At 37.9% G+C, this 24766-nt stretch overlaps 1 protein-coding gene across 15 annotated transcripts in view; it reads right to left on the bottom strand.

The window, feature by feature from the left end:
- Nucleotides 1-24766, bottom strand: part of LOC131037827 (calcineurin B-like protein 4) — a 247356-nt gene that overhangs the window by 165133 nt on the left and 57457 nt on the right. For all 15 annotated transcript variants that reach the window (XR_009104309.2, XR_009104310.2, XM_057970057.2 and 12 more), the window contains one exon: nt 12083-12142. Coding sequence is in view for 13 of the 15 variants with exons in the window: in XM_057970057.2 (XP_057826040.1) it covers nt 12083-12142 (60 nt within the window). In the remaining 2 variants the exon portion in view is untranslated. The remainder of the gene's footprint in view (nt 1-12082; nt 12143-24766) is intronic.

The raw sequence follows: 24766 nt of genomic DNA, 5'->3' as shown, positions 1-24766 counted from the left end.
AAAACTGAATTCCTGGAATTAAATCCAGTTGTGCACTTTTCCTGAGAATGCATAGACTTGCCGCATTCGGAGTGTTCTTTGGTCTTTGGTCCCGGTGGTGGACTTCAACTTCTTGTCCTGGTGGCATGCGACATGCTTCCCAATGTTCGGTCTAGATCTCGCGCCAGCAGCACGTTCCTGCATCTTCCTCTTTAGCGTTTAGCGCCAGGCCTTGATTGCGATCCTTCTTCGATTTGCATTTTCAGGCCTTCTCCTGGTTTTCTGCGATGAGGTCCTACGACTTGCAAATCATTGATTTCACTTTAATCAATCAATTTGAAAAATTAAATAATTTAATTTAACAAACATAAAATTTTAACGCCTGGCTTCGAGAAGCTCTTTGTGAGATGTATCCTTTAAATGTCGTCTTTCTCTTCGAACGTGAAATCCAATCCTTTGTCTTGATGTTGTTTGGGCGATCTGAATCCACTAAAGCTTCTTGGCTTACTGGCGAAATAGTGATTTTGCCCTATTGTTCAATTTAGGCCTACAAATTGGTTTTGAAAATATCTAAGTCTTAACGCCCCTTTCTACATTGGCATTTTCGGACTAAAAGCCATTTTGAATTATTGAAGTTCGGCCTAAATGGTGACTTTGCCAATTTTGGCCTGGAGGGTCATTTTGAAAATTTCCAAAGTTTTAATGCTTTTACTCCTTCACGAATTTAGTTGTTCCTGGCAATTTCGGCCTAAAAGCCGATTTTGAGAGCTCTTAGTGATTTCGGGAATACTGGAGGTTTTGCAAGATTTACCTTTTACGTTTTAAACTCCCTTCTGGCAATTTCGGGTTCAACAGGCAAAATTCAAGTTTAAAATCACAATGTTTGCCCACTTAATTTTCGAGCTAGGAGGCTACTTTGAAAAGTTACAAAATTAAAACGTCTTGCCTCTATTTTCATTTCGAGCTAAAGGCATAAAATGCAAACTTGGACGTTATGCGCAATATTACCCTTCTTGCCCAATTTCAGGGTTAAGAAACTTTTGCGTTTTGACCTAGGCCCCTGAAATTCGGCCCAAAGGGCACTTTTGCAAGCTTTTATGAAAATAAAGCCTTTCCTCTTAACTCGCGATTTTCGGCTAAGATGGTGTTTTGAAAAGTTTTTTAAAGTTCAACGTTTTCTCATCTATCGCGATTTTCAGCCTGAGTGGCCATTTTGCCAATTTAAAAAGTCAAAACCCCCTTTCAATTTTCGCGATATTCTATTTTCGGGATTTTTGGCCCATTTTCAAAGTTCAGTTTTCGGGTTGGATAACTTTCAGGCTACCAAGGTAAAATGTGCCAGTTTCATACTCCTACGTTTTTGGCCTCTTGGGGAAATCACGCGATTTTCGGCCTGAGAACATTTTGAGCATTTTGGCGAGTTTGAAAGTTTTATAAACTTTTAGCGTTTTACCTTTGACCCCCAAATTCGGCCCTCGGAGAGAAAATGCAAGACTTGGCCTTATTTTCAGGTTATGAGGAGGTTTGAGAGTTTACTTTTCGGCCTACTTAGCCGATTTGAAACCTTTACTTATATTTCCAAATTTCGGCCTACTTAATGCTTTTGTGAAATTCACGATTTTATCTCTGTTGCCTAATTTTGCCTTCAAATGCTGAACTTCGGCCATTTAGACCCTTTTGCAAGACTAAACGATTTTCGGTATGAAAGGTCATTTTGCAAAATTTTGAAGCCTATTCGGCTCCTTGAGTCGTTTTGTAAGCCAATGACATTTTCGGCATTTAAGATGAATTTGGGAGTTTTCCAAATTTCAGCTTGCTAAGGTATTTCGTGAAACTTAGACTCTTTGTTTATCTTCTTCATGTTCGGCATGTTGGAATGTTTCGCAAATTCTAAATTTCGGCTTACTGCAAGAAAATGTGCGAAAGTGGGATCCCTTATCATTTTCGTCCCTTCTGAGAGTTTGAAGTTCGCAATGTGGCCCTAGAGGCCGAAAATGGTTTAGCGGCACTTGACCCTTCATATCCCCTTCCTCTTCCGCAAGGACAGACAAGCACAAACTGGGGGGTCCCTGTCCAAAACGGGGATGGGTGTGCAATATGCACAATAGGTAGTACGGTATAGTCGGATCTATTGTAATCCTTGGTCGACCATCTCTGGTCTTCTTCTCTGTAATAATTGCATGTGTGAATAAAGATATATGTTACTGTCGTGTCTGGTATGCATTGTCATGTACATTATTATTTCTTGTATTTAATTTATCAGTTGTAGCGGTAAACAACCTGTTTATCTCCCCTTTCACGGCTCCTAACTGCGAGCAAATTATCTAGGCATGGCTCACACCCATCCTTCTAGGGCAATACTCACGCCATGCCCAACACAAGCTCTTTATACACTCTAAGAAGTGGCAACCAGACCTGATGAGCATACGAACCTTCCAAACCTCACTACTGTTCCTTACCCGACCCAAACTCTACAAATAAGCATGCTATGTGAATCCACCCCACCAAGAAGGTTAGGGTTTCGTCCAATCTTTGCATTACCAAGGGGTTTTGTCCTTGGAAAAGAGTGTCCAGTTCTATTTTTTAGAAAACAATATCGCATAATCCCAAAATATGAACTCCTCCGAGAATATAAAGGGTGTGAATGCTTCAAACCAAAAATCCCAAGCATAACATTTGGTAAATAAAATATATTCCAAACTCCAAAAGTGGGGACCACCAAAGGCTAGCAAGGAGAAATCGTAATAATCTGACTTTATTAGCTTTTTTGCCCCTCACTTTTAAAATATAAACTTATTTTATAAAGTTACTTTATAAAGTTTGACATATTAAATAAAGTAACCTCTAAAATAAAGTTATCAATAGATAATCAAAATAAATTTCATAAAATCCACTTAAGGCAATAACACATTCCCTAACACCAAATTAACCCACGGGAATGTGGAAATGGGCTAATCTTGCCTCTCGTGTGATCACGAAAAAAAAGGGGACATTACAATCCTCCCTTCCCAGAATTGCTTGCCCTCAAGCAATTGCAATGTTCGGTGTTGCAAGATGTCCTCACTTTCCCAAGAGGCATCCTCAATAAAAGTAAATCTTTCCAACGTATTAAGTATTCTTTGATCACACGACTTCTCAACTTTGTTTCTCTCACCTCCAGAACCCCTATCAGAACCAAAACCAATTTCCCTTCCTCATCTGAGGGTGGTAAGCCAGGAGTAGGAACAACATGCTACCCAATTGCCTTCTTGAGACAGGATACATGAAAAACATTGTGAATCTTGCTATCCGGGGACAACTCAAGATCATACACCACCTCTCCAACCCTCCTAAAAATCCTGTATGGTCCATAAAACCTTGGCCTAAGTTTTTCCGCGCCGCTCCTCTTAAACAAGCTCTATCTGTATGGCTGGAAACATAAGTGAACCATGTCATTAACCTCAAAAGATCTCTGTCTTGTGGTGGTCAGCATATAACTTTCGCTGATTTTGTGCCTGCAGTATGTTATCCCTTAGAGTTCTAAGGATATCTTGGTGATCCTACAACTAATCTTTAGCACAAGGAGCTCCACTATCATCGATGGCTAAGTCTATAAAGGTCAAAGGGTCATAACCATACAAAGCTCAAAATGGTGACATACCAATAGACATATGATATGTGCTATTATAGCAGTGCTCCCCCCTAAATACAACCACCTGACCCACGCCTTCTGCCGTCCCACAACATAGTTATGAAGATAACCTTCCACCCACTTATTAACAATTTATGTTTGTCCATCCATTTGTGGGTGGTAGCTAGTGCTCGATGACAATTCTATACCTACTAATCGGAATAAATATTGCTAGAAAATGCTAAGAAACTTTCTATCCCAATCATTGATGATGGTCTTTAGTAGTCCGTGTAATCTGAATACCTCACGGAATAATAACTCTGCTACCTAAGAGGCTGTCCAATCAGCTACAATAGCATAAAAGTGAACAAATTTTGTCAACCGATCAACCACTACAAAAATACAGACCTTGCCCTGGACTCTAGGAATACCTATAATAAAATCCATGGAAACACTCCCATTTTTGCTCAAGAATTGGTAAAGGCTGCAATAAGCCTGCTACAAAGGTATGCTCTGACTTATTTTGTTGATAAGTCAAACACTCGCAAATGTCTAAGGACATCATCCTTAAGACCCCTCCATGAAAAGCTCTCCCTAATTTGTTTGTAGGTCTTGAAGTAGCCTGGATGTCCTGCTAAAGGTGTGTCAGGAACCAAATATATCCCGTCCTTATAATAAATTACATCATCAATCAACTTGCATCGGTCATCTTGAACCTTTCCATCCACGATCTCGCACGAAAATGGATTCTTAAAATATTCAACCAAAAGTTGAGTCTTCCAATCAGCTAAAATCTCAGATATAGAGCATAGTGTAGAAGTATGATGTCTCTTGGAAAGTGCATCAGCCACATTGTTTCTTTTGCCTTCGACATACTCAATGTCAAAATCTTATGCCTATATTTTGCTGACCCACTTCTGTTGTCGCTCATTTAACTCCTACTCTAGAAAATACCTCAAACTATTGTGATATGTTCTCACCACAAATTTCCCACCTACCAAATACTACCTAAACTTCGCTAATGCATACATGATAGCAAGCATCTCCTTACCATAGGTGGAATATAGTCTCTCATTATCCCTCAACTTCCTTCTCTAATAGGCGATGGGATGTTTGTTCTGCATGAATACTGCACTGATTCCCTCACCCAATGCATCACATTCTAACACAAACAGCTAAGAGAGATCAGGAAAAGCTAGCACGGAACAAGTGCTCATAACCTCCTTAAGCCTATCAAATGTGCCATGTGCATCTTCTAACCAACTGAATGCACCCGTCCATGTGAGATCTGTAAGGGGAGTTGCAAGCTGAGAGAATCCCTTGATGAACCTCCTGTAATAAGAACAATGCCCTAGGAATCCCCTCAAGTCTGAAACATTCCTAGGTGGGGGCCAATCAACTATTGCCTAAATCTTTTCCCGGTGCACCTTAATGCAATTACCCCCTATCACATGCCCTAGATATAAAATCATTGTCATTCCAAACTCACATTTGGATGCCTTAGCGAACAATAACTGTGCCTCCATGATACTTAAGACCTCATCAAGATGTCGAAAGTGCTCCTCCCATGTTCTGATATAAATCAAAATGTCATCAAAGAACACGAACACATTTCCGTAACTGCTTATTGAAGATATGATTCACACACGATTTGAAAGTAGCAAGGTGCATTAGTAAGACCAAAAGGCATCACTAAGAACTCATAGTGTTCGTAGTGACATTTCAATGCAGTCTTTTGAATATCCTCACAAACAAGAATCTGATGGTTTCCTGATCGAAGATCAATCTTCAAAAAGTAAACTGCCCCATGTAACTCATCAATGCAGGGAATGGGATACCTATTTTTTTATGGTACTTTTGTTCAAGGCACGATAATCAATACACATCCGTAATGTACCATCCTTCTTTACTAGGAACATTGAAGAAGCAAATGGGCTAGAGCTCGGTCTAATATGTCCCATGGCAAGTAATTCCTTAATTGTCTTTTCAATCTCTTCCTTTAAGTTCTTTGGATGACGATATGGTGTAGTGATGACGGGCTTGGCACCCTCTTCAAGCTCTATAACATGCTCAAATCCACGATTAGGTCTACTTGGAGGAATGTCTCCAAAAACCCACTGTGCTTGTCAAGCATTGCCTAAATATCTACATGTTGTTGTTGACCTCCTCCCGAAGCCAAATTTGTAGACACAAAACACCGGGCTGCCCATGCTAAATCATCATGCTTGAGAATGGCTTCCATCCGGTGTGCTGAAACTACTCTAGGCCCTTCATTTGTCAAAGCCTTTAGCTCAACTTTCCTCCCATTCTCCACAAACTCTAATTGTATCTTGCGGTGGTCTAGGGTGTACCTACCAAGAGACTGTAACCACTGCATGCCCAAAATCACATCAAGCCCCTCTAACGTAACCACATAGAAATCATTGGTCAAAGTGTAATCACCCATCTGTATATTAAGCTGAGGAATTGTCCCAATGCAACTAAAGGTATCACCACTCGCAACTTTCACACCAAAACCCGCAATCTCCCCAACTGGTAGTCCACACTTCACAACCAAACGCACATCTATGAAGTTGTGTGTGGCACTCGTATCTAGCAAACAAATAACTCATTGCCCCTTAAGTACTTCCTTTAATCAAAAGGGATGGCATATAGGAACTCCTGATAGCAAAGCAATAGCCACATTGATCTGATCAGCTGCCTTATCTTCACTTATTTCCAGTGTGGGCTACTCTTGATGCTCATGATGTTCATCATTATTGCTGCCCTTTGTTCTTCTATCATCAATCTGCTCCTCCTCAACATCTGAAGTGACCTCTATATAATGTATTTTACCCTTTACAAGACATCTATGCTCAAGAGTCCAAGGTTCTTTGCAGGTGAAGCATAACTTCTTCCTCCTCAATTCATTCCTAGACTCAAAGTTCATCCTGGGTGGAGTAGTCTTGGTCTGATTATAAGATTTCAGATTTGGTTTTGAACCTTTGAAACTCCTTTGAGGTGGCTGATAGGAAGTGGATGTGGTATCAAGGTCCAATGCCATTTTAATTGCATCTTGGAGTGCATTAGGCTTGAGTACTTTCACAAGTCCCTTAATCTTATCATCCAACCCTTCAGCAAACAACATAGTCTTCCTATTTTCTAACATATCCGGGACCATAACAACAATTCTTTGAAACTCATTAATGTAAGCATCTAAAGACCCAACTTGCCTTGACTGTGCTAGCTCCCTGTAGTGCACTTCCACATCTCTCATGTCAAAGCATGCAATCAACTTAGTACTAAACTCTTCATAAGAATGTATTAACCCATGATCTTGTGTCACTAACCCATGGTGCCACCACTCATAAGAAGCCCCTTCTAAATGAAGGGTTGCAAACTTGATGGCACCTACTTCCTTCATTGGCTTGAGAGTCAATAAGGTGTCCAATTTGTGAATCCATGCCCTTGCACTTGTCCTCCCATCAAATGTGGGTAAAGTTAGCTTATTAGTAGCTTGCTTCAATTCTTTATTTTGTTGTCATTGCCTCCATTCTTGTCTCGTTCTACCACTTTCCCTTCACTGCCCCATGTATTGGATGAAGGTCAAATCTTCTCTGACATGCGGTGGAAGAGTACTCCATTCATCATGCATGGTCATCACATTATCCGGAAATGCTCTGCCTCCATCAGAATTGTTTCGTTCTTCTTCTTCATTACCAGTTAGGAAAGTTGGCATCAAGGGCCCATCTGTAGAACATGCAGGGGCCCTTTCACCTCGGGAGGATCCAACCATACTATCACCGTCTACTTGGCTGCATGGAGGTCTCCTGGGTGCAGCACTTAACTGCTGGAGAGCAACTGTAAGTTGTTGTACAGATTGGCTACTTGCTCTTGCCCCACTTGAATTCCTCATAATGTCTCTTGCTTCCCTGTCATTAGTACTCCGTGAAGGACTATCCTCTCTCCTGTCACCCATACCCTCTACAAGATTGGAACATGAATTCTGTTTGACCCCTAAGATTTCAGAAACTGTTTTACCTTCAAGTATTTGAGGGGGTTTCCAAATTCTCTTCTTCGCTTCCCTCTGATAATACCTCCTTTCGCGGTCACTTGGTTGCATGAACAGACTGATCTGAACCCAGAGTATGGCAGGATCCAGGCTCTGATACCATTGTAAGAACCCTTACCAATAATGATATAGATTTTCGTTTGTTTCCTTTCTGATTTTGATTATGAGAAATTTCATCATACACTTGGCTATTTCATGGACTGAATTTTGATTTCTGATTTCTGTGTTTCGTGTGTTGTTTGTTTTCAATACCAAAATATAAATAAGTGCATTAAACAGTAACAAGGTACACCAGTGCTGAAAGAACATACCATACTTATGATTTTTACCAAAATGTCAATAGGCAAACCTTTTATGTCTTCACATGAATTTATGTTTTATACAGAATACAAAATAGCATAATATTCTAGAAATGTTTTCAGACAGAGTTTTAGAGCTTATTACGCAGCCTTAATTACATGCTTCTATTCATGTTGAAATTTGGCAGTCTCATTACCAAGGCTTGTAAATGTTTTAGCAATACAAAAAAAGTATATACGATTTCAGGTAATAGAAACTTACAAACAGCCAGCTCTATATATAAAGCTTCTAATCATGATTGTAGGGTGCCCCATCCACCTCATACTTGGCTCACATCGAACTAACAAGTCCGCTGCTGTGGTCTATGTATCTTCAACATGACTCCTTAGTGAAGAATACGCCCTTTGTGATAAATACCGAGGCTTAGCATGCAGGTACAGGGGATACAAACACATTTTAAGAGTCAACCTGTTGTCATTACCTCCCCTTTCACGGCTCCTAACTGTGAGCAGATTGTTTAGGCTTGGCTCACGCACATCCTTCCAGGGCAATACTCATGCCATGCCCAGCACGAGCTCTTTATACATTCTAAGAAGTGGCAACCAGACTTGATGAGCATACGAACCTTCCAAACTGCACTAGTATTCCTTACCTGACCCAAACTCTGCAAATAAGCATGCTATGCAAACTCTGTATGAATCTGCCCCACCAAGAATATTAGGGTTTCATCCAATCTCCGCATTACCAAGGGGTTTCGTCCTTGGAAAAGAGTCTCCAATTCCATTTTTTAGAAAACAATATCACATAATCCCAAAATATGAACTCCTTCAATAATATAAAGGGTGTGAATGCTTCAAAACAAAAATTCCAAGCATAACATTTGGTAAATAAAATATATTCCAAACTCCAAAAATGGGGACCACCAAAGGCTAGCAAGGAGAAATCGTAGTCTGACTTTAACGTCTTTTTCCCCCACTTTTAAAATATAAACTTATTTTATAGAATACTTTATAAAGTTTGGCATATTAAATAAAGTTATCAATAGATAATCAAAATGAATTTCATAAAATCCCCTTAAGCCAAAAACACATTCCCTAACACCAAATTAACCCACAGGAATGTGGAAATAGGCTAATCTTGCCTCTCATGTGATCACGAAAAAGAAGGGGACATTACAGGGCAACACACATTTAAATTTGAATCTATTTCCCTCTCATTTCACCTTTTGAAATAACATGAAATTACCTGTTCTAGTTTGATCCCCTTTAGCTCACAAACATTAGCTTTTAAAAAACACTTTATTCAACTCCAAGCCTTGGTGTCACCTTTTGAGTGTACAAAAAAACCTTTCAAATTGTCAAAAACCCCACCTTTGCACTAGTCTCACTTTTGGGGGGTCAACTTGCTTTTTAAAACAACTTAAAGTGACCCTCTTCCCTAGGCATAGGAACAGCCTTCCCCTTCACTTAAGTTATAGTGTCTTTATAAAAAGCACTTAAATAAAATAAACATTATATTGTCAACCTTAACACTCACCAAGACACTATACTAGAAAACTTTGCACTCTGAACTAAAAGGAGACAAAATCAAAGACCATGTGCGAAGAATAACACTTACTAAAAATAGCCATATGCCAAAAATAGAAACTCTCTTGCAGAACACTAGAAACACCTACTAGAGCTCTCCGCAACCACATTCACTTAGCCTATGAGAAACTGGGAATAAGCTAATGGAATCCTCAACCTGACTAGGTGCAAGAAGGGGACATTATACCCACCCACAAATCTCTCAAATAAAAATCTCAAAAATCTATCCTTGCACCGGAATCTGCTATGATACCATGTTAGAATTTAAAAAGATGAATAACCCAGAATACATAGTGCAAATGAATAGAAATAAAAACGTGAATAGTGATTACACATGATACAAGATCAAAATACCAACACATAGTTAGTCTCCAAGAAAGAAATGCAAATGTTGCGAATGCACAATAGCAATAGAGGAATGCAAAGCAAGTAGCTGCAAAATACAATACCAAGGACTAGCTAGGAGGTGATTATATATAAAAAATGAGAGTGGAGAGGGGTGGCAAATAAAATCAATAGGAAGAGTCGAACACAATAGCCTAAAATAGGCAAATGTAACTCCCATGGAAGATGCCTACACCTTGCACCCACTCACACTAATACTCACATTATTAATCCTAAGCAAGCTTAATTGTAAGTGTAGGAAAAACCTAGGAATAGGAAAATAAAATAACCAACTAGGAAATGAAAAGCTACACTAACTGTTGTTTGGTTGAGATAGCAAGATTTTTATTTTTATCTTTGGGGTCTCTACCTTTCTAATCAACTTGACTCGTTAAATGTTTTTGCCTCTTGCCACTCACATATCCACTTCCAACCCTCAAACATAGACTCAATTCCATTTTTTTTCTTTATGTCATAGTGCTTCTCCTTTTGTTTGATCCCTATTGTGTTACTTTTCAGACTATCCTCCTCCTTATGCCCTTTTACCCCATTGCCACTCTGCTTTTGTCCATGAGTCCGGTTAGGTGGAGAAGGCTAAGCTGCAATCTAACTCAACTAGTTCACTACTGCCTTGGCAATACCCAGGCCAAGTCTTGTTAGGCTTAAATCTTTCCTTTTTGGTTTAAAAAGCTCCAGAGAGGAACTATTTACCACTTCCAACCCATCCATTCCGTATTTGTAGGATCCTACTCACCTCAATTAGACTTACCTACCTACCACTTTACCTCGGAGATTATTCTTAGAGCTTCCCCTATTAATTTAACACACCTACTTTATCTAATTTATTTTATTTTCATCTCATTGTCTCATCATTAGCCTCTCTACACCTTCGATCTGATATTTTCTTCTGCCTTGTAATTTTTGCACTTGGACTGTATCTAATTCGTCACTGTTATTCTTTTACCTAGGTGCTTTCATCTTTAACTGGTGTGTCTGTAACTTTCCTGGTTGTTCTCCCACCTTTTCTTAAATTATTTAGTCAAATACAACTAATGAAAAATTATTATTTAAAAAAATTCATTTATGTACCAATTGTTTACATAAATACTATTAGGTTGTCCCTTCCACCATTTCTTCAATAGTTCCTTTCCTTTTCTCTCCCCTATTGAATCTCTTTTAAATGAGCTCCTCTTGCAATCCTATATCATTTTTTCTTACCCTCACAATGGATCATGGACTGTAATCCAGTAAGTTGATAAAAATAAAGCTCAGACAGTTATTCAAGTAATTGTCATTCCATCTTACGGATTGTTAACACTGAAACCATAATATTCATTAAAAAACAAAATAATTTATTGATTTTCTTGTCCTTTAAATTGGACACTAGATCTCACAAATGGGAGAAAGGAACTGAACTCATTCACCATTACATTTTCACTGTATCCAAATGAATTCCTTTCCAGTTTTCACTACAAAATTGATAGGAATTCCTTGCCTATCATTTAACCTTTGTTCAACACTAACCAACCATAGCATGGTCCACAACATAGATAAGGCTCTTTATTTTTTTCAGAGACACAGATTTACACTCCCATGACCAACATTTTTGCACCTCACATAATTCTCAAGCATAGCTTCCATGACCTCTCCAAATGGTGGTGAATTTCTTTAGTCATTGGCTGCAGGAAATATATGACCCCAAATCAGGGGTTTGAATCTTATCCAACAAAGTCCAGCAGCACATTATGCCTTCCAAAAACATTATGATAGAACATATAGGCACCTGGAGCGGTTTATCATATTTAGCCAAAAATTATGATATTGACCACAAACATTGTGGGGTTTACTTATTGTTCCAAGGCAATCCAGTTCTTCAATATTAAAGTATTCCCTATAAACTAACTGCCCATTGCATTTATCACTATATCCATCTCTAACATAGAGATTGAGACTCTCAACCCTAGTCGTCTAACTATTGGAATCATGCCCAGATAGCACTGAATTTTTCTTTAGCAGAAAACAAGTATAATATTTTTATACATTTGAGGAAGAATACAACATAGGAAAAACAGTTTAAAACATTTGCATATGCACACTTTTCAAAAGGTTGGATTCCTGAAGGAATTAACACTCTAACAAACAAATAAAAATAAATACTTATGTGATAATTACCCTGTCCGAAAAGAGGCTCTCCTTCCTGCTATTCCTAAAGAGTGCTAACTGAAGCTCTTCCTGTAAAAGAAGTGCTTAAAATTAGACATGTTTTAGATAAAAGATTTGAAATTCCTGTCTTCACAATATAGCAATCATCTGATGACAAGCATAACATTCAAAATGTCTACAAAGCTTAAATCAGGAAAAATCAAAGTAACAATTTTGTTGGTGTAGTACTAGATGGGCTAATGCATGGAAAACGGATCTAGATGCAAGGCAGATATGTAAAGATTTATGTAATAGATTTGTTTAATATTTATATAAAATCACCACAGAAGCCCAGCACAAGACATGACTGACCAAGAGAAATGCACCCATCATTCCACATGGTTTAAAAAGCATAGGTCAGGGCATACTTTCAGTAAAAGGAAATTTGTATATGACAAACATGGACAAACTTAATGACAAACAGCCATAACTCTATTAAAAAAGAGCAGAGATTAGACAAAGTAGCATCCATTAGACATCATCTCATACTGTAGACACAATAGCAAACCCTCAGTCTTTATAAATCAGTAAGAGTACAAAGCAATAAGGAATATTGTGGCTGAAAACAAAAGAGATAAACGGGCATAGAAACTTCTAAATAAAACACATGCTTACAATTTAGATGTTAAATTGTAACCTGCAAGAGTCATTATCTCACTAGATCTCATCAGAATTTGGTGAAGTCCTTATTACGATCCTCCATTGGAAAGGAACTAGTTTGGGAAACTCATCATTGTCAAACAACAAAAAAGACAGGGAAATAAGGAATTCTATCCGTTGTGATTAACTCACCCTTGCTTGGAGCGAATTGAAGGATGGTTAACAAACTTAACATCATATTGAAGGTTAAGTGAATTGATCAACTAAGTGTTTGAAGTCAGCAAGCTTTAGCAACAAGGAAAAAATCATCCTTTACTGGCCAAAATCCACGGCCATCCTAGCACCCTTCCCTCGCCCACCAAAATCAACGGCCATCCTCATTTCTTCCCTCACACACCAAAATCCATGGCCATCCTTATTTCTTCCCTCACCCACCAAAATCTGTGGCAGTCCTAGCAATTTTCCTCCACCTCCTAAAATCCATGGCCTAGATATGATTTTTCCTTGACTTGATAGAATCCACGCCACAAACATGAGGATGGCAAGGTTGACCGATGAAGAAATGAAGAAATGATGAACTAACTTGATCCTTATTTGATGAATGGATATCAACATGATATTGAAAGTGGATGGTGTTGAAATTGGCAAAATTGAGTAGTCATCAATTATTCCTTTACTTGCTGAAAACAACGGCCAAGGAGTGATTTTTCCTTGACATATCCAAATACCCAGCCTAGATGACACTATTCCCTCACTGCCCAAAATCCACGGCTGTCATCAGCAAGTACTTCCTTCACTGCCTCAAATCCATGGCAGTTGTGACATTCTTCCTTGGCTTGTCAAGATCCACGACCAAGAGCAGATCAGACCTATAAAGGATGAAAATCAGACCAAAAACATCACCATCTCCAGACCTAAAACTTCATTTGTTCAAGGGAAAAATGTCATTTCCAGATTTTGATGGGCTTCATGAAGTGAATTTTGTGAGTATTTTGCACTTTTACTTACTTAGGGGTTTTGTTCATCATCATAATTCAGGCTTCTTTCCTTGTTTTTCCAGGTTTGATACAAGCAAGGGATAGAGGACGTGGAGCATGGAACGAAGAACTTTTCCATCACATGAAGAGGGCAACACTTACAATATCTAGATTCGTACTTCAACATGGCAAACCAAGAAAGGAACATCTCAACGTAGCAAGTGTGAGGACCGACATAAGGAAGGAATTTTACAACTATCTTGAGTTTCCTCCAGAAATCCAAGAATTGTTGCCAGTACAACAAGAGAGTAATCCAGGACAAATGCTTCAAGTGAAGGAATTCAGGTCTAATGTAAGATTCAAGGTGAAACACACAAAGGTGAATTCCCAAGTATAAGGAAGGATAAGTGAAAGTGATAAAAACAAGTTAAAAGAATCAACCAAGGTTAGAAGGTTGATTTGAGCAATATGATCACCTCAAGCACTTGGAAATGTTGAGTATCAAGAGATATTGCTAATCACAAACACTTGTGATGAGTTACAAAGAGCAAGTAGCTGAGGTAGCGCCTAGTCATCTTCAACCCAATAACATCACTCCAAGTCAAGGCGTCCACATTCAATGCACTTGACTCATCTAACCAAGAGGATAACTACCACATGTGGAGGTGCAAAGTTCGATGTACCTAATCTCGATTCCTATTGGTCAACATTCAAAGAAGAACATGTGTCCTAAAATGTAATTTTATCATCGGTCAAGCATTGAATGTTATGTAATGGGTGTACCAAACCCTCATTAGGGTTTCTATCTTCCAATCTTGGCCATTGATGTGGATTTGATCCTAGCCATTCAATTGTATTGAGAGCAATATATAAAGGCTGGCACTCCTCATTTGTAAAGGTTAATAGATAATAGATTAATAGGTAGTAGAAGTAATTAGCAGTTAGAGTAGAGTAGGAGAAGGCAGAAATTGTTTCCAAGCTTGTAAATAAGCATCCTTTTCATTGAATTCATGGTGGATAGTGGTGTTTCTTTTCCATATTGTATGGTTTCTTGTTAGATCCTAATGTTAGATGAAGTTCATTGATTGTGATGGAGTAATGTGTGGATGTTAATAATTCCTTGGTTCATAGTCATACTATTTGTGGTTGGATGATTTTCAATTACAATGTATAGTTAGCCTAAACATTAAAATGTGCTGAGTTCAATTGTGGATGTGTTTATTCAAGTTGCACCATTGTATTGGGTATTTGGATGAACGTTCATGATATGAAAACCTTTCATTTCCCTTGGACGATTGCATCGGTTTTGTGTTGTTATTGGCAACATGGAGAAGCAAAGCTCAATTTGAGGAATGTGTCCATCAAAGCATGATCCAGTGCCATCATTGATCTTAGGAATAGTGTAGTCTCTCTAAACCCTCATCCTTTTTATCTATTTTCAAGTCAACTAGATCTCAAGTTCCAGCCGCATTCAAGCAAGAGTTCAAGTATCAACGTACGTCCCCCTTGTGATTCCAGCAATATCACATCAAACCATTGAGCTCATCCGCACGTCAAGAACTGACATTTGGAACCTTAGAGTCACCTCAAGTGATCACTTAGTTCAGCATTTGAGGAGATTTTGTTCAAGAGAAGACAAGATACCTTGGTATTTTATTTTGTGTATGAAGTGCATAAAAAGCACATCAACAAGAACAACTAGCAATTAATTGAAGTTACACCCTATACTTTTATTTCCAACACCTATATTTAACTTCCACAACCAACTTGAATAGCAAGTATCCTCTTCCAAATTTATTTTTGCAATAAAAGCTACAATAAAAATGTAAACAAAATCCTAAAGGAAATGCCACCTCAAACCGATGACTTTCACATTCAACACAATGGCGACTTCTAGGTGAAAACACTCAATGGGAAGTCAAGGACTTTCATCCCCAAACTCCAATTCTTCAATTCACTATCAATCCTTGCATGGAACCACTCTACCTTTTGGACTTTCATCCATCAGAAAAACCGTTGGGGTTTTCATCCGACCAATAGATGTTTGGCCACAGGAACAAATCTCACAAAGAGAAAATATCAATCATCAAAATGTCCTTTCCTCTCCTTTCGTTCCTTGTATAACCTAATGAAACTTTTCGAAAATCATAATTTAAAAATCAATTTTATGACCCTTCTTAAATAATTTAGTTGTCTTAATTTTATTTTTTGAAAACTTAATTTTAATCATTTAATTATTCTCTAAGGTCAACTAAAAGGAGACATTATAGTCCTCCCTTAACAAAGATTGTTTTTTCTCAAGAAAACTGAACTTGTATGCCAATACTAGAATCCCAAACAAACCTGTAGAATGCTCTACCATATCTCTACTGCACCAAGATATAACTAAATCCAGCAACTCTGTCAATCTCTATTATAATGTGAAGCAATCTACCAATCATATAAATCCTTGGATCCCAAAGCCACATTAAGATTCTATGATTCCTAATATCTAATGACTTCTATCATGCCACTCTAATCAAAGCTAGGATACCAATGTGCCAAGTCTCTTTTCCCTTACCATATAACCCAACATAATATCCAAGATTTGGATTCTTCTTTTATAGAAAGGAGCACCTCATACCAAAGTGATCTATGTAATCCCTTATCTATCCCACTCTAATGTGTCAACAGAAACGTGGTCAAATCATTTGTATGTGGGCTGAAGGAAAAATGATGAGAATTCCTCACAATGCCATCAATGTGAAATTCACCTACTTTGCTCCATTGGGAATCCCAAACAAACACTTAGATCCCAATTCTCATCACATGAATCAAGATTTGTCTCACAAATTAGATAATTAAGAGGCAATTTTGCACCAAAAGTGGAAGACGTATCATCATGCAAGATCTTATCAAGCCCAACAGAATTGCACTCATGATGATCTTTTCCCAAGTGCATCATTATGTCAAATCTCTGTAATAGTAGAGCATCTGTAGTCATTGAGCAATGCTTCATCACTCTCGAGTCCTTCATGTCTCAAAAGATAGCTTGGTTCCAATTCACAATCCCTTTGGATTAAATTTATTCTTCCAATCATTTGTTTGACCTCCATAGTCCTTGTATCACATTCTTTTTCCTTTGATGTGGCTGCAAAAAGTGACTGATTTTCTGCTTTGTAGAGATAAAAGTGAGATAAAATTAAGGTTAATCTCAACAACTTCTTTCTCCTTTTTCGTGAATGCTCTATAAGAATTCTCTACAAACTTGATGGCATAGTCTCTATCTGAAAGCAAATGCAAGTAATCTGATTTCATTATTTCTAAAGCATGTTTAATAGTCTACAAATTTGATGCGGTGGCTCCAACCATTAAATCCTTCTATCTCTCTTCAAATTGAGGCTTCCAAAGGAGGTATTCAATGAACTTGTGTGTGCTACCAAAACATGTTAAGGCTTGAACAACCTTTTGCTCAATGACCAACAATTGATTCTTCAAAATTTGAAATGCACTAGGCCTTTGGTCAAACTCAGCCAGGGGTTTGGCTCTTCATACAACCACATTTTTGAATTGCCTTCATTTGCACATCCAAGATCAGCTATCTCTCTAGATTTTGCATTGCAATTGTTTTGAATTGATGGTAGGGCAGCAAAATGCTTAAACAATGAATCATCAAAAACATTCATATCTTCTTATGACTTATCATTAGTTGCTCAGCATTTCCTTCAAACTCAACACCATCACGAAGACCCATGTACTCCTCTTCACTTGTATATGCACATGAAAAAATTAGCTTCATCCTCAATATTCGAAAGCTTTGTGGTTTCATCAGCCTTTGACTCATTATCTTAATGGCAACCTATGTACCCATTTATCACTTGTTTTGTCTTCTCTTTTTTGACTTCTCCTTCTGTGACTTTTGATTCTTCCTCTAACAACTTGATTTCTTTATCCTTACATATGTAGCTAGGCTTCCATGTTCTTTTGAATGGGAAGCAAAGATTTCTTCTTCTGAGTCCATTTTCTTGTTGTGCACCATGAAATTGCCCTATCTTTCCAATTGATTGATGAAGTTCCTGTTATCACTTGGACCTGCACCCCTGTTTGCTAAGCTATCAACTCAGCAGGCCTGTGACACATGGGAACCCTCCTAGGCCTGTGGGTTGCCTAAAAAATGGAGTGAACCTCCAGAGTAAGCTGGTACTTTTCAGATTCTGCACCTAAACTGACAATTTCCTCGGGGAAAAGAGTAAGGAGGAGAAAACGTAAAGCTAAAACTTGAATATAAGGTGATTGCACCAGATGGTATTCTTTTTGGAATCTATCTAAGCAAAAGACACACAGTACAGCAATGATAATAAACCCCTTTTTGCACTGACCAACAACTCATAACCCTTGCATCAATGCTTCATAAACAGGCTGGATAATCACAGTCCTAAGAGGGAAAAATTCCTTTTTTCACAACCTAAGACTACTAATCATTAAAACACAGCTTATGACCTGCAAGTAGTACATGTATTTCTGCATAAGGCATCAAAAGGAGATGTAAATTTTAAGGGGGGCAAAAGCCAACCACCAAAGAACTGACTAACCCTGAAGATGCAGTAACAAAGAAGAATGAGAAGTAGAGCAGCAAACCAAGCTATTATCCTTGCCAAACAGGAATCACCAAGCTTTATAAATCCTGAAAATGTGTTACAAAGACATCCCTTCCTGCAGAGAGAACTAAAAAATTACAGTCTGCTCCAAGATGAATGAATCAGAACCCTTACAAAAATGAAGGCTCCCAGTATATATGCCTTTTTCCAAAGTTATCAAGAAGTCTCCACCTCCTCATTTTAGGTCGAGCAAACTCAAAAACCCTACTTTTTGGGCCTCAAAAATATCTCCAAAGGGATAAACCTGAGCCAAAAGGCTAAGTCATCCATTCTGCAAACATAAAACCTCATAAATGCAACATAAATGCTCTTGAAATGTCTCTGACAGGTCTGCAAGCCCTCATAAATGCAAAAATATCCCTCCCTTTGCCCAAACAAAAATATCTAATAAAGTGATTTTTTTAAAAAAAGATTTATTATTCTCTGGTCAGACATTTGTTTGACTTTATTTTTGTTTATATTTAAAAGCTTTAATAATATAAAAGTAATAGAATTGTTTTATTTAAAGCGATAAAACAAATAAATCACTTTAATAATACAATTTTATTATTTTTATTTATTAAATATTAAATAATAAAGTATAATAAAAAATATATTTAATAAAAGTGTTTTATTAACACTTTAATAAATAAATTTTTTTTATTATATTTTATTATTTTTTAAATATTAAATAAAAATAATGTCAACCTATGTCTGATCAAAAAATAATAAATTTTTTAATAAAAAGAAAAACTTTAAAAAAAACATTTGTTTATGCTTGAGGGCGTATTTTTGAGCTTCTAAAGTCATCTTGCATAGGAAATTTTGGAAGGGGACAAAGTGATAAAAATCACTTAGGAAGCAAGAAATTTACAAAGTTTTTTAAAGTGATTAGAATCACTTAGAAATACAAGCGAACCTTGCCATGTCCACCATGCATATTGCGTGGCATAAGAAGGAAAAGAAATGATTTTTAAATGAAGACGTTTTTAGGGAAACATAACCCTAAAAACCTTCATTCGCCTCTTTACTCTTGCTCTCGATGATTCTGGAAAACGGCTCTGCACTTCTGGGCGCCGCTTAGGGTTCGAAGGAAAAAAGTCATGCATCTTCAGTTCTGGGCGCATTTCTTAGCGCTGGGCCCTCTTTTTGCTTGAGACCTGTTCTTCGACTGCATTTTTTGTTATTTTCGGGCTCATTTTTGAGAGCCGCTGGGGGAAACCGCTGCATTTCTGGGTACTTTCTGGGTGTTCGGAGTTCGGCTTCCTTGCTTGCTGGGTGCTCGTTTCACCTTGCATCCGCTACGCTGCACAGGTCCGCCATTTTTTACCAATTCTGGAAAGAAAGAAAAGCTTTTTAATGTAATATGTTGGCTTTCTTCTCTGCGTTTTTTGAAAATTTTCATGTATTCGAACCTGTTCGGCATTTGCTTGCATTTCTTGAGAAAATCCACCTATGTGATCTGTTGTTTTTCTGAAAAACCACTTTACCTGGGCTGTATACAACATCTCCATTAAAGATACAAACCCTACTGTAAAAAGCATTCCATGCCTGTTTGTCCTACAACTGATATTAATATATCAATCAAGATATAGTGTCCTCCGTTCCCACCTTCATGTGCTCTGTGCATCTTGAAATTTAATAGGTGGTTGTATACAGAGTTTCCCTTAAAGATCCACCCACTACGTAAAACATCAATCTATGCCTGCGTGTTTCTTCAATTCCCAAGCACTATGGCTCATGTTCCACATGTAGATTGCCCCACCATCCGATGCTTTTAATCCACAATTCTCTATGCAACAGCTCTTGCCGATTGCATCTTTTAAAATGTATATAGTCCATCAAATGATTTCATATAACAGGATTTTTCTATTGTAGATGTAGATCCACCCTAATCATTATAGTCTAATTTATACACTTGTCATCTCCAACTTCTTTACGACCATACTGAATAACCATTGGCTTTCCCTTTAATTGGAAACCATTTATTAATTGTAGAGCTTGCGTGGCTGTATCAGTATCTGGAAATGTAACAAAAGCCTGCCCTTTAATTTACCACCAGCTGCCTCAATTCTTTGCTTCCATTGTACACGGGGTTCAGTAAGATTTCCAACAATTGCCACTGCTAACAGCTGCAAGAATCCAACTTTCGGGTCCTGTGACTGCCCTATTATATCTTGATTTTCAGAGTGCTTGCTAATAGATTGTGGAGGCAGGATACGTACTAACTTCTTTCCACTCTGTGATTTAAACCACTGAAGAAGATACTCATTATTTGTCTCCTTGGGGATTTTCCATTTTCCTTTCTGACGTTCAGGATTTGTAGTTGAGTAAGTGCATTTGCTCCATGCTGATAGAAAACCTCTGCATCTATACTGACCTCCAGAAAATTCTAATCCGCCACCACATATTGGGAACTCTTTGAGGGCCCCAAACTCTGCTTTTTACGAGGCAGCATTTCACTTTCCTCAGGTTTACGCTTCTTGGATTTCCTAACAACTGGTACACTCTTTTTCTTCCCATCTTTGGAATTCTTTGAACTCACTAACCTTTTCCAGTGAATCTCCCACTTCCTTTTTTGAATCTTGAATGTATGGTTTTGCAATATTTTGAACAGCTTCTTTATCCTCTGCAGTAAGACCGTCCCAGCCAGGCATTTTGTCCATTGGACCAGTCCAGATACACATTTCTAGAAAACATTTGGCATGATGCCAACCGGTACCTTTCCACGGAACTCAGTATTTTCTGGTTCAGACATGATTGCAATGCGAACTTCAGTGTCATCAACTATAACCAATCCTCCAATCTTCTGTACATCAGTATTACCTCTTGGCGATGATCTTGTATTTACATGCGTCTTGAGATAATTGTGAACTCCTTCGACATTTATTCTCTTTGAAGTGGCTGCTACCTCATGAATTTTCGGAAATTAATGAAGCTGTATCTCTATCCACCATTAAGGATATATCAATATGTGATGCCATTGCACTTACTTTCTCCATATGATTTTCAGTACTAGCTTCTTCAATACAGATAGCGTTACATTTCTGATTAAATTTGCTATCATCTCCCATAGCTGCAAATATTGGGTTGTATTCATCTTCAAAGGTTACTGAGACCTTGTGTATCAAAACTATGCTTGCTAGACACAGTATGAAGACTGTGACATACATCATTTGTCCTTGAAGCTTTTCTTCTCTGTCAAACACCATGGCTGCTCATACTCACAAATAGCCCTCTACTGCATGGATTCACGTCCTTCTAAACCAAGTAGTGATTTTAATGATCTTATAGAACCCACAGGAGAAGGGATGTGAGAGGCAGATCCAGCATAAAGAAAAACTCTCTTTAAACTTGCACTTTGATTTGATTCAGCCTGTTGCAATTGATATGCCACTTATGTCTTATTTGAAATCCTTTAAGACTGTCTCAAGCCTTTATAACTGTATTTACCCTCTTCATAGATGCTCTGTCTACACTAGCCCATGCAGCCCTTGATTTCTGCCTTTGTTTTGCAACTGGTGTTGATATCTCTGTATCTCTGTCTACCAATGTACAGTGGCTCGTGCATAATTTCAATGCCTAAACTTCATATTCAAACCTTGTATTTCTCATATGAGCTGGGCTCAACCCTTGTGGGAGCCGCATTCGTCTCCACTCATCTTAGTGAATTTTATGACCAGCAAACTGTCTTTTTTCCTTTTCCTGCACATGAAGCAAACCTGTTAGCAAAAATGCATACTTATGGTGACTTTCCTTTGATCTGATCTTTGCCTTTTGGAGATTCCTTTGTGATGTGAGCTATATGCATTCGATGTACGTAGGGATCATATATATATATGCGTGTATTAGTACATATGTCAGAAATGCAGCCAGCTATTGCTTAGAACAAAATGTTCTAACACATTGTTTGTTTCAACTTTTTGCAGATATCAGAAGGAAAACATCAACGGACCAGGGTGGAGCAGCAAGACAAAGGCCACGACGAGCGTCTCTCAACTGTTCCAGTCATTCAGGCAATGATTGGTTCCACTTCTGACATGCCTGATTTTTTCCTTGTACTTGCATACATATATGTATATTTCTCTTCTGCATTGGATATACGTAGCTAGTCCCACGGCTCCTTGTGTGGGACGCATTTTGAAAATGAATAAAAAATACTTTTCTTTTGCAATGAGATGTTTTTCTTTGATGTTACAGAATAAAAGTACTTAGAAACATCATCTTTAAAACACAAAAACAGAGAATAAGTATACACTAGCCTTCTTTTGTTCATGCTAGCATTTCTCAACCTATTTTTCAGCCAGGAGCGAAAAATAGGTAACAGTTCCAACATCTCTAGATGCTCTAACAATAATAGATTCTTCTAATATTCTTGAAAGACTTGCCAAATTTTCATCATGAGCTCTTGATTTGCCTTTGTCTTTCACACTAGAACTAACCAACAATGATGCAGCCTTAACCGGTGAAACCCTCAAAGAGAGCTGACCAGCGTATGCAACAAGAGTAACACAACGGAAGCAACAAGAAAACATAGTAAGATTGCAAACATAGATCATATTATTGCCTTATAACTTTTGGCAACCAACCGGTTATCACCATATAATAATCATAGAACATCCGGTAGTTAACCGGTTACATGCAGGCTTCAGGCCAGATACAATCCAACCGGGACTCTAAGAATCAACCGGATCACTAAATGCGAATCTCCATCCTTATTCTTAATTCTACTTCCTCTGATGATACAAATGATCACATAATACCCTATGTATACCCACCGGAACATATCTAGGTCGGCCTCAAAAGATTACATTTACCAATGCAAGAAAATGAAACGTGTAACTAGGTCGGCCCCAAGAATGAAAGAAATCTTTCCAGAAAACAACAACCAAGAAGTGCGGTTCAGCAGGAAGGTCAGCCACACGCCAAAGAACATCGGACAAGACCCAAAATAGATCCACACACCAAGAATTGCTCTGGTAATGAAGGAAAGTTGACCGATAAGCACAAGAACTGTCCCAGAACCCAGAAACAGTCAATCGGAAGCGATAACTAACCGGAAAAGAATCCAAATGGACTGAAAATCTGGAATTAAGCACATGAACCAGCCTAGAGACCAAAAATAAGATCTGTAATGAAAAGCAAGCAACTACCGGTACCAACCAGTAAGAACACAAAAAACTACACAATGAACTAAACAAGAACTAAACTGAAAGGAAATATTTTTGGTTGATGCAAGATTGCTCATAGACCGGGGATGCTCCTGCATCAAACAATCTACAACACCCGCAACAAGCTGGTGGGAAATAGGCTCTAATATGTATAAGTGTTTCTCACTTACCAAAAACAATCTGAAAATGATCATTTCACTATTAACCCTCAAGCTAGCAAGATGCATAGCTTTGATACCACTCTAATAACCTATGTGGAAATCTCTACCAAATTGTGTAATTCTTTACCACTGTAATACCCCTTTCAAAAATTGTGGACAAGTTTACAGATTTTCAAACCTCCCAATTTCATGCATTCATTACAAATTATCAAGTGCAGATTTAAAATGGGAAACTAAAATCAAGATAGACTTAAAATATTGAAATTGCTTAGCTTAGCATATGTGGAGGTTTTATTGTTCATAAACGGATTATATGGAGCTTTGAGGAATTATTGAGTTCAAATTTCAAATACTTCATTACAAAGAAACAAAGTTGACCAATAATTTTGAACTCCAACTTGGAATGACTTGCCAAGAAAACTTTAATTCAGATCTACAAATAGTCGACTAAATGGATATCTAGTGACTCCTTTAACACTAGCAGTTTTTGAAGCGATTCTCCCACAACTAAGCATGTTTCAAATAATTGTATGGGGAAAATATACTCATACCCAACGATCAAACAACTGTATCAATCTCTTTTCCAATTGTCACATCTCATTTCAAGGGAGTCCCAATTGATGAAATGATGTAGCACCACTTACAATTTCTTAAACCGCATCCTCAACTCACATCACATACCTAGAGCGTCTTTCTGAGACTTCCATGCCGCCATAACTGTGTTCCTTCATCCCAAAATGAACCTGTGTTCCCACTATTTTATTGTCACGATCTAACAATGATCGAGATTAACTCTTAGTTTGTAGGCCATCCTTCAAAATCTTGCATTTGTCATTTACAATGTATTGTAAGTCTCATGAGCACCCTTTTCCTTGCTGCAACCCACTAAATATTACGCTCAATAATTGGTAAAAATTAGATTGATATATTAACAATGAGCAAGAATGCTCTATAAATAATTTACAAAATAGAAAGTTTCTAACAAGAAACTAAAATTACAATATATTACATGATTGAGCATTAATAATTAACTTAGGAAAATATTATATTAATACCCTCCCTTAATGCTCACTCTATCAACAACACCAAGCTGCCCCCTAAATTTAGCAAACTTATCTGGACTGAGAGA

This window comes from Cryptomeria japonica, chromosome 3 (assembly GCF_030272615.1).
Source record: "Cryptomeria japonica chromosome 3, Sugi_1.0, whole genome shotgun sequence".
Lineage (NCBI taxonomy): Eukaryota > Viridiplantae > Streptophyta > Pinopsida > Cupressales > Cupressaceae > Cryptomeria > Cryptomeria japonica.
The sequence above is the reverse complement of the archived record's forward strand: the minus strand, read 5'-3'. Positions and strand labels throughout refer to the sequence as shown.